At 43.3% G+C, this 14,784-nt stretch overlaps 2 protein-coding genes across 2 annotated transcripts in view; both read right to left on the minus strand.

Annotated features, from left to right (window-relative positions):
* The window catches only part of LOC306835072 (uncharacterized protein), a 333,943-nt gene that overhangs the window by 40,565 nt on the left and 278,594 nt on the right, over positions 1-14,784 (minus strand). The gene's annotated exons all lie outside the window — the stretch shown is intronic.
* Positions 1,161-12,079, minus strand: LOC306834695 (NLR family CARD domain-containing protein 3-like; the record flags this gene model as incomplete). The annotated part of the gene is made up of 7 exons (XM_079360777.1): positions 1,161-2,237; positions 7,275-7,321; positions 7,437-7,604; positions 7,793-7,966; positions 8,073-9,930; positions 11,636-11,840; positions 11,987-12,079. 7 exons carry the CDS (start codon positions 12,077-12,079, stop codon positions 1,675-1,677), a joined length of 3,108 nt encoding a protein of 1,035 aa, XP_079216903.1. The 3' UTR covers positions 1,161-1,674.

Here is a 14,784-nt window from a genome sequence, read left to right on the forward strand (position 1 = left end):
AGACGATGCTCTCCATAGATGATGATGGTTTTTCTTTTCAAATATAGAAATATATAATAGAAATATATATATATATATCATATTTTCCACCCTATAAGGCGCACCTAAAAACCTTAAAAAGAGATGGCAGTGCGCCTTATATATGGATAAATATTGTGGCGAGCTGCGTGGAAGAACAACTCAAAAGAGTCATCACTCATACTGCCCCAAGCAGGGGAATTTATTTAGATAGCACATAAAACAATAAGATGATCATTGCCAACAGCAGAAAGTCATGAACAGCAATACCCAAAACACTCATGGTTTACACCAAAGTCCTGAACACCCATAATGCTTTGCGGCATCAACACCCCACGATTGGCTCTACAATCGCTACAATATTGAGCCGCAACAGGTCTCGCAACTACGGTAAACAGCCGCCGACTCAATTTTCCCCCGTAGAAGAAGTAGTGCGCGATGCATGCTGGGATATATAAAACGGCGTTTTATTTCCATTTGTGTTTGTGTAAAGACCCTGAAATGGCTCCTATTAAGAGACACGCTTACAACGCAGAGTTTAAACTCAAGGCGATCAGTCACGCAGTAGAACACGGGAATAAAGCAGCAGCGAGAGAGTTTAACATTAACGAATCAATGGTGCGGAAGTGGAGGAAGCAAGAGGATGAGCTAGCGCTAGCTTTAGCCTAGCACCGTCCGATGGATGCATACCCAAGCCTCTACTGTAGCGCCTTATAATACGGTGCGCCTTATAAATGGAAAAAGTTTTGAATTATGTCATTCATTGAAGGTGCGCCCTATAATACGGTGCGCCTTATAGTGCGGACAATACGGTATATATATATAAATATAAATATGTAAGAGCTCTCTCTCTCTCTCTCTCTGTCTCTCTCTCTCTCTTTTTCTCTCTTTGTCTCTCTCTCTCTGGTTTTTTAGTTGATTGAATGTGATTATAAACTTTACATATGCTGATGTGAACACAGCACTCGCCCATATATGGCGAGCTGACAGCTGTCACTCAGCAGGACGCCTGCTCCGGGTCTCTCCTCACACCACAGCTTCTCTCCTGAGGCCGTTATTCCTCTAATCCTGCCTGTTTCTGCTCTCTATCACATCTAACAGGTTCAGAATAATAAGCCAGCACACCATTATATGTAAAGAAATACATGTTTTCTTCCTCTTTATTGACGGGAGTGACACTCAGATCCATGATTTTACATGTTAAACAGACGGGGATTCAGCAGGACTCCCTTATGTTACGTCACAGCCGAATGTGGAAGTAAAGAGCAAAGACTAAAACGTCTCCAGGAGACCCTGTGGGTTATTCATTTCTGAATTTCTTTAAAAACAGTATTGGTAACATATTTTCATATGATTAGTTCACTTTTGTCTTTAACCTGCAATATGCTCTTTAAAGGGATCAGATGATCCAGGATCAGGTGATCCGGCTCACTTTGATCCTGTTTGGATCACCCTGATCCAGGTTCAGATTTAAGGATGATCAAATCCAGATGATCTTTTGTTGTCACTTCTTTTTGATTGGTGAGATCAGCACAATACAGACATTACAGAAGGAGGTCCATTATCCCCCCCCCCCATTACCAGGCCCCCCAACCATGAAACAGAGCAGCTGGACAGAGTGAACAGAGTCAGCTGATCTTCAGTCAGCAGTGTTTCTCAGACCGACACATCACACAGAGACACTGAAGAACCACGATACCAGATCCCAAACCCAGTATAGAGAGGTTCAGTGAATGTGGTGTTGAAGGTGTGGAGGTGGATCAGTGTGTCAGAGGAGACTCTGTAGAAGGACAGAGAGCCAGCAGGACAGTCCACATACACTGCTACTCTGTGAGAGACAGACGAGGAGGAGGAGGAGGAGGAGGATGAGGAGGAGATCTTTGTTTCTCTGTTATTGTGCCAGACACAGTAACCTCTATCAGAGCAGATCAGACTCCAGGACTGATCATTACATCCAAACAGACATTCATCACTGCCTCCTCTCCTTCTGATTCCTCTGTAACTCACTGATACATGAACCACTCCTCTCCACTCGACCTCCCAGTAACAGCGACCAGTCAGACCAGTCCTACACAGCAGCTGAGGACACCAGTATTCAAATCTGTCTGGATGATCAGGATATGACTGAAGCTCCTTCACACATGTCACCTTCCTGTTGTTGTCAGACAGTTTCAGGTTTCTGCTCACTGTGTTTGTGTCCAGTTCCAGCTCACAGACGTCTGATGGAGAGAAGGAGACACAACACAGCTGCAGGTTATCATCTGTTCATTCATCAACAACTTTACTGAGAGTCCATCAAACAGTTCATATTCAGCACTGAATGATGTTTGACACCACTGAAATGTAATCATCCACTTCTAATCAACTTCACATGGAGTTACCATGCTGTAATCAAATCCTCATTTTACACTCAATAACTGTCCATTTAAAAAGTCCTCTTCTGTTTTTAAATCCACTAAACTGTCAGATTACAGACATGATGTGTAAATGAACAAGCCCCTGTTATTTGATTGTTTTCAGCTTTATTTCACTCTGTTTTCTAACATCACATCCATATGAGTGTAAAAATACAGTAATGATGTGCATTCAATATGGATGTGGTTCATATAAAGGTGTATGTTCATAGTAAGTGTGACTTTGATGTTTGTGTGTATCTTCACAAACTCTGTCATTCTAAATGGAGCTTGTTATACAAAGGTTTCTGTCCATACCAACAATATGACGTGTTTCTCTCTCATTTCAACATCTATCTTCTGACTTGGATGTTTCTGTGGACCTGACATTCAAACTCTGTCATTCTGGATATGACTTTGATAACAACATGTCAGACTTGAACCATGTTTCAAACTGTCAATAGCTTTATGTGACATCTTTACATTCAACACTAACTAAGTACTGAGCCATCATGCCCAAGCACTAACACATGTGACATTCAAGTAGCCCAGCACATGACAGTCATGAAATCAAAGGAGTGAATGCATGAATCAATGTCCAACATCAGGGATGGCTAATGGCCAACCACTGTAGTCAACAGCTGGGCCCGAGCTGGGCCCAACACCAGAGACAAGAAGACAGGGCCTTGCTGGACTGACTCCCTACATGCACTTCAATCAAAGTTTCAATAGAAATGTTCTCACTGTCATGGAGGTATGGCCATGACACATTGCATTGTGGGAAGAAAAGGTGAGAAGGCAGAGACGTTCCTCTCACATGGATTATGGATACTGCTGCTCCTCACTGAATCACTGAGTGACTGAGATGAAGAGCAGAGCTCTCCTTCAGTTAGCAGAGCTCTGCCTCCAAGTCTCTCTTCCTCTCACTCACTCACTGATTTGTGTCCTGAACGTACTGAAGAGAACGCTCGGGGAAAATACATGGGATTGTTTTTAGCAGCTTTCAGTTTCCACTAAATTCTCAGCTCATTGCTTTATGATTCAGCAGCGGCTGTTCTCAGTACGATGGAGAGCAGAAGGAAACGTTGGGCCGTGTTTCAGCTTATTCAATTCTGATTCACAGACAGAGCTACTGAGAAGAACTGAACACTTTACTGAACTGATTCTACTGATTCAGTACACTGAAAAGAACTGATTCTACCATCATGGAGACATATATTTATCATCTCTACTGACATATTCTTATTCTCTTTGTAATATTGAAGTTTTAGAAAAAACAAAGAAGAAGGAGCTCAAGTCAAATCAATGAAAGAGCAGCCATGTGTTCTTATTGGAGGACTTATCTGGCTGTCTAAGCCTGTACATTGGAAGGTGCAGAAAGGGCCGTACACTTTGAATGCTCAAGTATTGAAGGTTGTCTGCTGTCAGCTATAAGTCAGATTCAAATGGTCCCGGGTTCCAGGTAGCACCTTGGTTCAGGGGCATTACTTCCCTCTTCTCATGATTCAGCTTGTAGCATGATATTGTAGCATACTCCTCTAACACTGTGAGCAGCTGAGGCACAGACTTTTCTGGCTGTGTAATGTAAATGAAGAAATGGTCAGCATATAAGGAAAGGTTCACATGTTGTGCTCTGTATACAGCAGAGCTCCCTGTTAGAGTGAATTGCCACAGCTCGGGGTTCAATGGCCAAGTCAAATAAAAGAGGGGAAAGAGGACAGCCCTGTCTGAAAGGGCTTGGACACAACTCCATTTGTCTAAACCTGTGTTTTAAGAGACTCAGACATGATTTGAATGTATTTGATCAAAAAGCTCACCAAAGGTCATTTGCTTCAGCGTGTGAAAAAGATGTTCCCACTCCATTCTGTCAAATGCCTTTTGTGCATCCATGATATAATGAAAGTAGGATCTTCTGAGCATTGAACAAGTTCCATGGTATGGTTTCATGTTCTGATGTTATCTGCACTCTGTCACTGTCCTCTAAATCCTGTCTGCTCTTTGTGGATGAGCTGTGTCATCACGCCCTCCAGCCGTACTGCCACCACTTTAGACAACATTTGAAAATCCACATTTAGACAAAGGTTGATAAGAATCACATCATTGTTTGTCCTGAGACATCTTGGGAAAGACTTTGATGCTGGCCAATTCTCGGCTTGGTGGAAGTCTTTCTTTAATCATCTCCATCATTGGTTGAATTCGTTTGTTCTGGAACTGTTGATAAAGATCTGTCCGTCAGCCGTCTGGGTCGGGGCCTCTTCCTGGTTGTGTTTGAGTTTGGTTGAACATCAAAGAGTCTGAGGTGGATTATTTGCTGTCAAAGGCTGACACTCCTTCCTTAGGGATGTGTAAGATAAAGTTTGGGTCTAATGTTGTACAGATGTTGACCCACAGGAAGAGATGAAAGCTAAGATGTTACCCCACCTCTCTGATGTGTCCAGAGGGAATTAAAGGAGAGCAGGATGTGGGGGACAGTGTGGACCTGAATGCCATATGTTGATCTAAGACCAAACAACAACATAGATGTTGTTTGGACCAATGCTGTATAAATACCAGACTCCTTCTGTGTTCAAGAGGGATCACTGTTCGGCTTGTGACTCTCCCAGGTGTAGCAAGGCAAACCTGGATTGGTGCTGTTCTTTGTTTGGGAATAAACTTCTTATTATACAAGTCAGTGTCAGCAGAGATTTCTTCATCACCTGCATCATCATCATCATCATCAAAGACGGAGAAACTACAGCAGTTAAGAAGTTGAGCAGTTTGTACTCCTTTTTCATAATAGTGGTTTTTACTTCTTGTCATATTGGCTTCTACTTATGGAGTGGCTACTTCAGCTCTGTTAGTTTCTGCATGCTTTGTTTCCAGTTCATGAGTTTCTTGCTCTGATATCTTTAAATGTTGTCTGCTGATTCTTTGTTCATGAGAGCCATAAGATGTAATCTGTCCTCTCAACAAGGCTTTCAGGGCTTCACATAAAGGACTTGGGGAGGCAGAGTGAACGTTAACTTCCAAAAAGTCCTCCATTTTGTTTTCTATAAAGACAACACATTCAGGGTCATCCCTCTGCTCATAAGGTAGATTTCATAAAGTGAGAGAAAAATAATAACACCAACTTAAACCAAAAGCTGGCTCCACCTCTCTCACCCATGGCCCAGTTGTTCACAGAATCTCAATGGTTGCAGGCCTACCAAGTGAAGCTTTAGACACCTTTCATCGTATTCAGCCTGCTGTAGTTTTGGTTTCACAAACGCCTGTGATTGATTCACATGCTGTTTCAATGTTGTCTTGATTGGCACTTCTACGTTGCTGCATCTCCTCTACCTGTTCAGCGAGTGTGGTCAGGGAGTCTCTCATCAAGTCCAGACTGCTCTGAATGATGCTCTTTGTCTTCTCTTTTACTATGTTGAACAGCCTTCCATAAAGTCTGTGACTCTAAACATGTCTGCTCAGGTGTGAACAGCATGCACAGGACCCACAACAGAATGTTTCAAAATTACTACTGATGTTCTACCCAGAGAAATCTACTAGAACGGCTTCATTGATGTCTTATCTGTAGCTCATTTCTTTATATTGTCATCATGTCACTTCTATGAACGTAAACAGCACACATCCTGACAAATATTCACACTAAACATCTTGATTTAGATTCATCAGGATCAATATTTCAAACATGATGTGATTATATTTTCATCTGAGCCAACCCTTCTTTAGTGTGTCCACCCGTCAGTCAACAGAAAGCTTTAGAAGAAGAAGAAGAAGAAGAAGAAGAAGAAGAAGAAGAAGAAGAAGAAGAAGAAGAAGAAGAGCAGTTTGAAGCCACCGTGATCCATCAGACTAATCAGCTGTTTTATCAGACTTTATTCTATCTGTTGTGATCAACTCTAAACACATATTTATTATTGATCTTCATGGACTCTAATGTCAGATATGTTGGATCACTGTGTTCACTTTGTTTGTGTGTTTTGATGTGAATTCTAAAATCTTTGAATCCACAGAGACAAAAACAGAAACTCAGTTCTGACTGAAATGTTTCTTTGGACTTGAGTTCAAAAGTGACGAGTCCTGTCAACAAATACAAACATCCACATTTCATGAAGTTCAGCTGGATTTGATCCAAATGCTTTGATGGAAATAGAGTCAAATATAATCCTACTCATCATTGATGGTTGTCAACACAAACTGTTTGTGTTGTCATTGAAGGAAAGGAGCCTCGAGGGTGGAAGTCACAGAAAGTGATGAGATGAAAGGAGGAGATGAAAACTCATGTGATGTGAAATATGAAGCAGTCCAAATGTTTCTGTGTCTATCTATATCTGTAGTGTTGAAATGATTGTCAAGTGAAATTCAAAGGTTCATTCATGGAACTGCTCGACCTTTGACCTTTACTGTGTGCACAGCCAGAAGACGAGGAGGAGAGCTAGCTCATGTCTTTAAAGGTTTTCTCTTTCTATTTCATCACTGTATTCAACTCTGGATGTTTTAGAGCAGAGAACTTGATGGTGGAGACTCTGCATATTTACATGTTTATGGAAATGACCATCAAATCAAATATAGTTTCTGTTGTTTTTAAATGTGATGAGCTCCACAAGCTTGACCAGGAGCATCCGGCCAGCAGCCAACATCAAAACCATGAATGTCAAAGTCACAAAACAGCACGCTGTAAACTCTACATTTCTGTTGGATGTGATGAATGGTCATTTTCTAATCTCTGGATTATCACTTTTATTTCAGTTGACATCTTTTATTGTGTAATATTTCAACTCTCATCAGTTTCCATCACCCTCACTTTTATCATCACTTTGTGTTACTTCCATCATCCAACATGTGCTGCTGTGTTCTGATGAAGAGAAATGAAAACACACTCACACTTCCTCAGACCAGGTTTCAGTCCGTGCAGTACACCATGATCCAACCTGGAGGAAGAAACCAGATCAGAATCTACTTCATCCATCTTCATTTAAATCACCATCAGACAAGAAGCAGAGTTCATCATTCAGAAACAGTGAGACAGCTTCTGTGTGTCTGTACCTCAGTGTCTCCAGTCTGCAGTGTGGATCCTCCAGTCCAGCAGACAGCAGCTTCTCTCCTCCTTCTCCTGGATGATTGTAGCTCAGGTCCAGCTCTCTCAGGGGGGAGGAGCTTAGAGCTGAGGCCAGAGACGCACAACCTTCTTCTGTGATCAGACAACCTGACAGACTACACACACACACACACACACACACACACACACACACACACACACACACACACACACAGGTCCATTCTCTGCTGTTTTACCAGTAACATCCAGTCATAACCATGCAGCTGAACAGAGTCAACTTTATAAACTGATACTGATCAACATTTACTCTGCTGGGAATAATCTGTATCAGCTGCACACTAACCTGAGAGTGTCCAGTCTACAGAGAGGACTCTTCAGTCCAGCAGACAGCAGCTTCACTCCTGAATCCTGCAGGTTGTTGTTGCTCAGGTCCAGCTCTCTCAGACTCGAGGACTGGGAGCTGAGGACTGAGGACAGAGCTTCACAGCTTCTCTCTGAGAGGTTACAGCCACTCAGCCTGAAGAGGATTCAGAAGAACACAAATGAAAACAATTACAAACCATAGTTGTTATTTCTGAATAAAGAGAACTACATTTAACCTGGATAGTTATGTGAGCACGTACAGAGATTTGTTTGAAGCTTTGATCACAGGCAGCAGCCTCAGAAGAGCCTCCTCTGAAGCAGAGTATTTCTTCAGGTCAAACACATCCAGATCTTTTTCTGATGACAGTAAGATGAAGACCAGAGCTGACCACTGAGCAGGAGACAGTTTATCTGTGGAGAGACGTCCTGAGCTCAGGGACTGTTGGATCTCCTCCACTAGAGAACGATCATTCAGTTCATTCAGACAGTGGAACAGATTGATGCTTTTCTCTGCAGAAAGATCCTCACTGATCTTCTTCTTGATGTACTCGACTGTTTTCTGATTGGTCTGTGAGCCACTTCCTGTGTCAGTCAGCAGACCTAGTAGGTGACTCTGATTGGTCTGTGAGCCACTTCCTGTGTGTGTCAGCAGACCTTGTAGGTGATTCTGATTGGTCTCTAGAGAAAGACCGAGGAGGAAGCGGAGGAACAAGTCCAGGTGTCCATGTGGACTCTGTAAGGCCTGGTCCACAGCACTCTGGTATAAAAGTGTTGGGTCATGTTTTTCTCTGAAGACTTTAGACCACCTGGATGTTGTTTGTTTCTCTGACATCAGATTGACTCCAGACTTGATGAAGGTCAGATGGACATGAAGAGCAGCCAGAAACTCCTGAACACTCAGATGGATGAAACAGAACACCTTGTCCTGGTACAGTCCTCTCTCCTCTTTAAAGATCTGTGTGAACACTCCTGAGTACACTGAGGCTGCTCTGATATCGATGCCACACTCTGTCAGGTCTGACTCATAGAAGATCAGGTTTCCTTTCTGCAGCTGCTCAAAAGCCAGTTTTCCCAGAGACTCAATCATCTTCCTGCTCTCTGGACTCCAGTGTGGATCTGTCTCAGCTCCTCCATCATACTTGATGTTCTTCAGTTTGGACTGAACCACCAGGAAGTGGATGTACATCTCAGTCAGGGTCTTGGGCAGCTCCCCTCCCTCTCTGGTCTTCAGCACATCCTCCAGAACTGTAGCAGTGATCCAGCAGAAGACCGGGATGTGGCACATGATGTGGAGGCTTCTGGATGTCTTGATGTGGGCGATGATCCTGTTGGCCTGCTCCTCATCTCTGAATCTCTTCCTGAAGTACTCGTCCTTCTGTGGGTCAGTGAACCCTCTGACCTCTGTCACCATGTCAACACAGTCAGGAGGGATCTGATTGGCTGCTGCAGGTCGTGTGGTTATCCAGAGGTGAGCAGAGGGAAGCAGTTTCCCCCTGATGAGGTTTGTCAGCAGCACATCCACTGAGGTGGACTCTGTGACATCAGTCAGGGTCTGGTTGTTTTTAAAGTCCAGAGGAAGTCGACACTCATCCAGACCGTCAAAGATGAACACCACCTGGAACTCTTCAGACCTGCAGATTCCTGCTTCTTTGGTTTCAGGAAAGAAGTGATGAACAAGTTCCACCAAGCTGAACTTTTTCTCTTTCAGCACATTCAGCTCTCTGAAAGTGAATGGAAATGTGAAGTGTATGTCCTGGTTGGCTTTGTCTTCAGCCCAGTCCAGAGTGAACTTCTGTGTTAAGACTGTTTTCCCGATGCCAGCCACTCCCTTTGTCATCACTCTTCTGATTGGTTCATTTCTTCCAGGTGGGGCTTTAAAGATGTCTTCTTGTCTGATGGTTGTTTCTGCTCTGTCTGGTTTCCTGGATGCTGTTTCAATCTGTCTGACCTCGTGTTCCTCGTTGACCTCTCCAGTCCCTCCCTCTGTGATGAAGAGCTCTGTGTAGATCTGGTTCAGAAGGGTTGGGTTTCCTGCTTTAGCGATCCCTTCAAACACACACTGGAACTTCTCCTTCAGGTTAGATTTCAGTTTACGCCGGCACAATGGACCAAATGTTACTGAATAAAGACAGAACTGAGATCAATGAACAGATCCTGATATACAGTTGTGTGCGAAAGTCAGGGCACCCCTTTAAAAACAGCATATTTTATATATTTAAAAATTTATATTCATATTTACTGTCTCTCTGGTATATGGGAAAAAAAGACAACATTGTCAGGAAACATTAATGCATAGTTACATTTTATTTTATAAATTGAACAAAATTACAAAAATTAAAAACATAATTTTGGCATGTGCAAAAGTCGGGGCACCCTGAGAGTTTCAAAGTGTCAGATTCTTTTTACAAGCTCAGACCTCTACCAGCTCATTGGTCCTGAAGCATGTGTCAACAATTGTCATTAGGGAGTGCCAGCTGGTGCCAATTTGAGGGTTTCTTAAATACGGCGACTCCACAAACCTTGTACAAACACTCAGCAACCATGGGTTCCTCTAAGAAGCTGTGTAAGACAGAAAAAATGAAAGTAATTGATGCCCACAATGCCGGGGAGGGCTACAAGAAGATAGCAAAGCGTTTTCAGCTTGCAGTTTCCACAGTGCGAGGCATAATTAAGAGATGGCAGGTGAGGGGAACTGTGGAGGTCAAGAAGAGATCTGGAAGACCAAGGAAACTCTCGGAGAGAACAGCTCGTAGTCTGGTCAGAAAGGTAAACCAAAACCCACATTTGACTTCAAAAGACCTCCAGGAAGATTTAGCAGACTCAGGAGTGGTGGTGCACCCTTCCACTGTGCGCCGATACTTGCACAAACAAGACCTTCATGGAAGAGTCTGCAGAAAAAAACCTTATCTACGACCTCATCATAAAATACAACGTCAAAAATATGCAACAGAACATCTACAGAAGCCTGATGACTTTTGGAAACAAGTGCTGTGGACTGATGAAGTTAAAATAGAACTCTTTGGCCACAATAAGCAAAGGTATGTTTGGAGAAAAAAAGGAGCAGCATTTCATGAAAAGAACACCTTGCCAACTGGACAGGAAACATTGCTCGGGTGGAGGGAAGAATGGATTCAATTAAATACCAGCAAATTCTGGAGGCAAATATCACAGCATCTGTAAAAAAGCTAAAGCTGAAAAGAGGATGGCTTCTACAACAGGATAATGATCCTAAACATACCTCCAAATCCACCATGGACTACCTCAAGAAACACAAGATGAAGGTTTTGGAATGGCCTTCACAGTCTCCCGACTTAAACATCATCGAAAATCTGTGGGTAGATCTTAAAAGAGCTGTGCATGCAAGACGTCCTAAGAATATTGCAGAACTGGAAGCCTTTTGCAAGGAAGAATGGGGAAAATTCCCAAATAATAGAATCCAGAAACTTGTTGTTGGCTATAAAAAGCGTTTACAAGCTGTGATATCTGCCAGAGGGGGTGTTACTAAGTACTGAAGGTACTGATGCTGTAGAGTGCCCCGACTTTTGCACATGCCAAAATTATGTTTTTCATTTTTGTAATTTTGTTCAATTTATAAAATAAAATGTAACTATGCATTAATGTTTCCTGACAATATTGTCTTTTTTTCCCATATACCAGAGAGACAATAAATATGAATATAAATTTTTAAATATATGAAATATGCTGTTTTTAAAGGGGTGCCCTGACTTTCGCAAACAATTGTAGATCACATGACTATCTGAGTTTGAACTTTAAACCTCTTTGTCCTTTTTCTAAAATATGAAATCTGTTCAGATGTTCTTACTGCTCTGCAGACAGTCAGCCAGCTCCTCCTGCTTCATTCTCCTCAGGAAGTGGAGAGTGATCTTCAAAAATGCCTCTTTACAGCTTCTCCTCTGCTCTTCATCCTCACTCTGACTCTCTAAGTATTCTGGGTAACCTGGACTCAGAGCCCTCTGGACTCTCTTCAGCTCGTTCTTCACAAAGGTGACGATGTTCTCCTCCAGCAGCTGGAACAGAAGGAGACACTGGATATTTCCTATAAAGTGGTAGAACTCAACATGTGGTTCATGTGTCAGTCTGAAGGTCAGCTGCTCTAAACACAACAATAACTTAGCATTACATTCTTGTCATGGTAGTTTATGAAATAACACACCATAAAGATGGAGTCCAGGTCTGTTAGATCCTGCTGGTCTGATGGATTTCTGTGAACCTGGGAGCTCTCCTGTTGAACTCTGTGACAGGACATATTACACAAGAAAACAATGCGTCATATATGATGAAGCTCTGAGCCAAGATATGAGTCAGAACCTTCACTGGATTTTTAATTCTTACCTTCCATCAGCACCACGTCCATCTTTAAAGTGAATAGGACGACCCATAGACCGGTCACTCTTCATGGACACACAGCTGGGTCCAGGAGAGTCTGGTCTCTGGTCCTGCATCCTGATACAAACAAACCGCTGCTTCATGAACAAAGATCATCTTTAATCAGATTGTTCCAGTTCAAACTAGCAGATGGATCATCAGTAATCAGGAGGCAGAGCTGAAGTTCTCCACAGTTCTGTTTCTATTAGAACAGTATCTCACTCAGAATACAGCCAACAGCTGCTGCGGTTACATGGACACAAATAATCTGAATAAATGATCTGAATAAAAACGCAGCATGTGAACATGTCAATCAGAACAGACTGATCCGATCAGGCTCATTCTGATGGAGAGGGGGGTTCATGCTGTTGTTGGGATCAGGATCCATGCACACACTGGATCTGATGGTGTCTGCCTGACTGGGGTCAAACGGTCCTGACTGAGATCAGGATCCATGTACACACTGGATCTGATGGTGTCTGCCTGACTGGGGTCAAACGGTCCTGACTGTTGTTGGGATCAGGATCCATGTACACACTGGATCTGATGGTGTCTGCCTGACTGGGGTCAAACGGTCCTGACTGTTGTTGGGATCAGGATCCATGTACACACTGGATCTGATGGTGTCTGCCTGACTGGGGTCAAACGGTCCTGACTGTTGTTTGGATCAGGATCCATGTACACACTGGATCTGATGGTGTCTGCCTGACTGGGGCCAAACGGTCCTGACTGTACACACTGGATCTGATGGTGTCTGCCTGACTGGGGTCAAACGGTCCTGACTGTTGTTTGGATCAGGATCCATGTACACACTGGATCTGATGGTGTCTGCCTGACTGGGGTCAAACGGTCCTGACTGTTGTTGGGATCAGGATCCATGTACACACTGGATCTGATGGCGTCTTCCTGACTGGGGTCAAACGGTCCTGACTGTTGTTGGGATCAGGATCCATGTACACACTGGATCTGATGGTGTCTGCCTGACTGGGGTCAAACGGTCCTGACTGTTGTTGGGATCAGGATCCATGTACACACTGGATCTGATGGTGTCTGCCTGACTGGGGTCAAACGGTCCTGACTGTTGTTGGGATCAGGATCCATGTACACACTGGATCTGATGGTGTCTGCCTGACTGGGGTCAAACGGTCCTGACTGTACATGTCTGCCCCAGTAAAGTGAGGTGTTTCCATCAGAGCCTGCTTACAGTCTGTGATCAGAGCACAACGTCATCAATGATCTCTGAGTCATTATAAAGTTTAGTCTCTTGATCCATGAGAACGACTCTCTCTCACCTGTCTCATCTGGATCATATTTGTGTTTTATGTATTAAAGTATTAAAGCCTTTCATATGATTTCATACAACCTTGTTTTATACAAATATTACATGACGGTAAAAAAGAGTCCACTTTGGAGCGATAGTTGGCGTCTTTCCCAGCGAGCTACAGTAACATCTCTGATATCAACAGATTCATTGTAAACTGTTCATTCATATGATATCAACGTTGTCGTGCTAGCATTAAAACTGATTCTGCTACGTCTGCCTAAAAACATGTTTACCATCAGCTGAGACAAAGGATAATGCAGAGTTAATAAAAGTCAGAGCTGAAAAGAACTAATACAGCCTGATTTTAAAGAAGCAGCAACTCATTCACAGTTAATGTGTGTTTACATTTTTCTAATTTTTGATTCTTACCTTCCATCAGCACCACGTCCATCTTTAAAGTTAACAGGACGACCCATAGACCGGTCACTCTTCATGGACACACAGCTGGGTCCAGGAGAGTCTGGTCTCTGGTCCTGCATCCTGATACAAACAAACAGCTGCTTCATGAACAAAGATCATCTTTAATCAGATTGTTCCAGTTCAAACTAGCAGATGGATCATCAGTAACCAGGAGGCAGAGCTGAAGTTCTCCACAGTTCTGTTTCTATTAGAACAGTATCTCACTCAGAATACAGAAAACAGCTGCTGCGGTTACATGGACACAAATAATCTGAATAAAGGATCTGAATAAAAACGCAGCATGTAAACATGTCAATCAGAACAGACTGATCCGATCAGGCTCATTCTGATGGAGAGGGGGGTTCATGCTGTTGTTGGGATCAGGATCCATGTACACACTGGATCTGATGGTGTCTGCCTGACTGGGGTCAAACGGTCCTGACTGTTGTTTGGATCAGGATCCATGTACACACTGGATCTGATGGTGTCTGCCTGACTGGGGTCAAACGGTCCTGACTGTTGTTGGGATCAGGATCCATGTACACACTGGATCTGATGGTGTCTGCCTGACTGGGGTCAAACGGTCCTGACTGTTGTTGGGATCAGGATCCATGTACACACTGGATCTGATGGTGTCTGCCTGACTGGGGTCAAACGGTCCTGACTGTTGTTGGGATCAGGATCCATGTACACACTGGATCTGATGGTGTCTGTCTGACTGGGGTCAAACGGTCCTGACTGTTGTTTGGATCAGGATCCATGTACACACTGGATCGGATGGTGTCTGCCTGACTGGGGTCAAACGGTCCTGACTGTTGTTGGGATCAGGATCCATGTACACACTGGATCTGATGGTGTCTGCC

The sequence above is a fragment of the Symphodus melops genome (genome assembly GCF_947650265.1).
Source record: "Symphodus melops genome assembly, chromosome: 14".
NCBI lineage: Eukaryota > Metazoa > Chordata > Actinopteri > Labriformes > Labridae > Symphodus > Symphodus melops.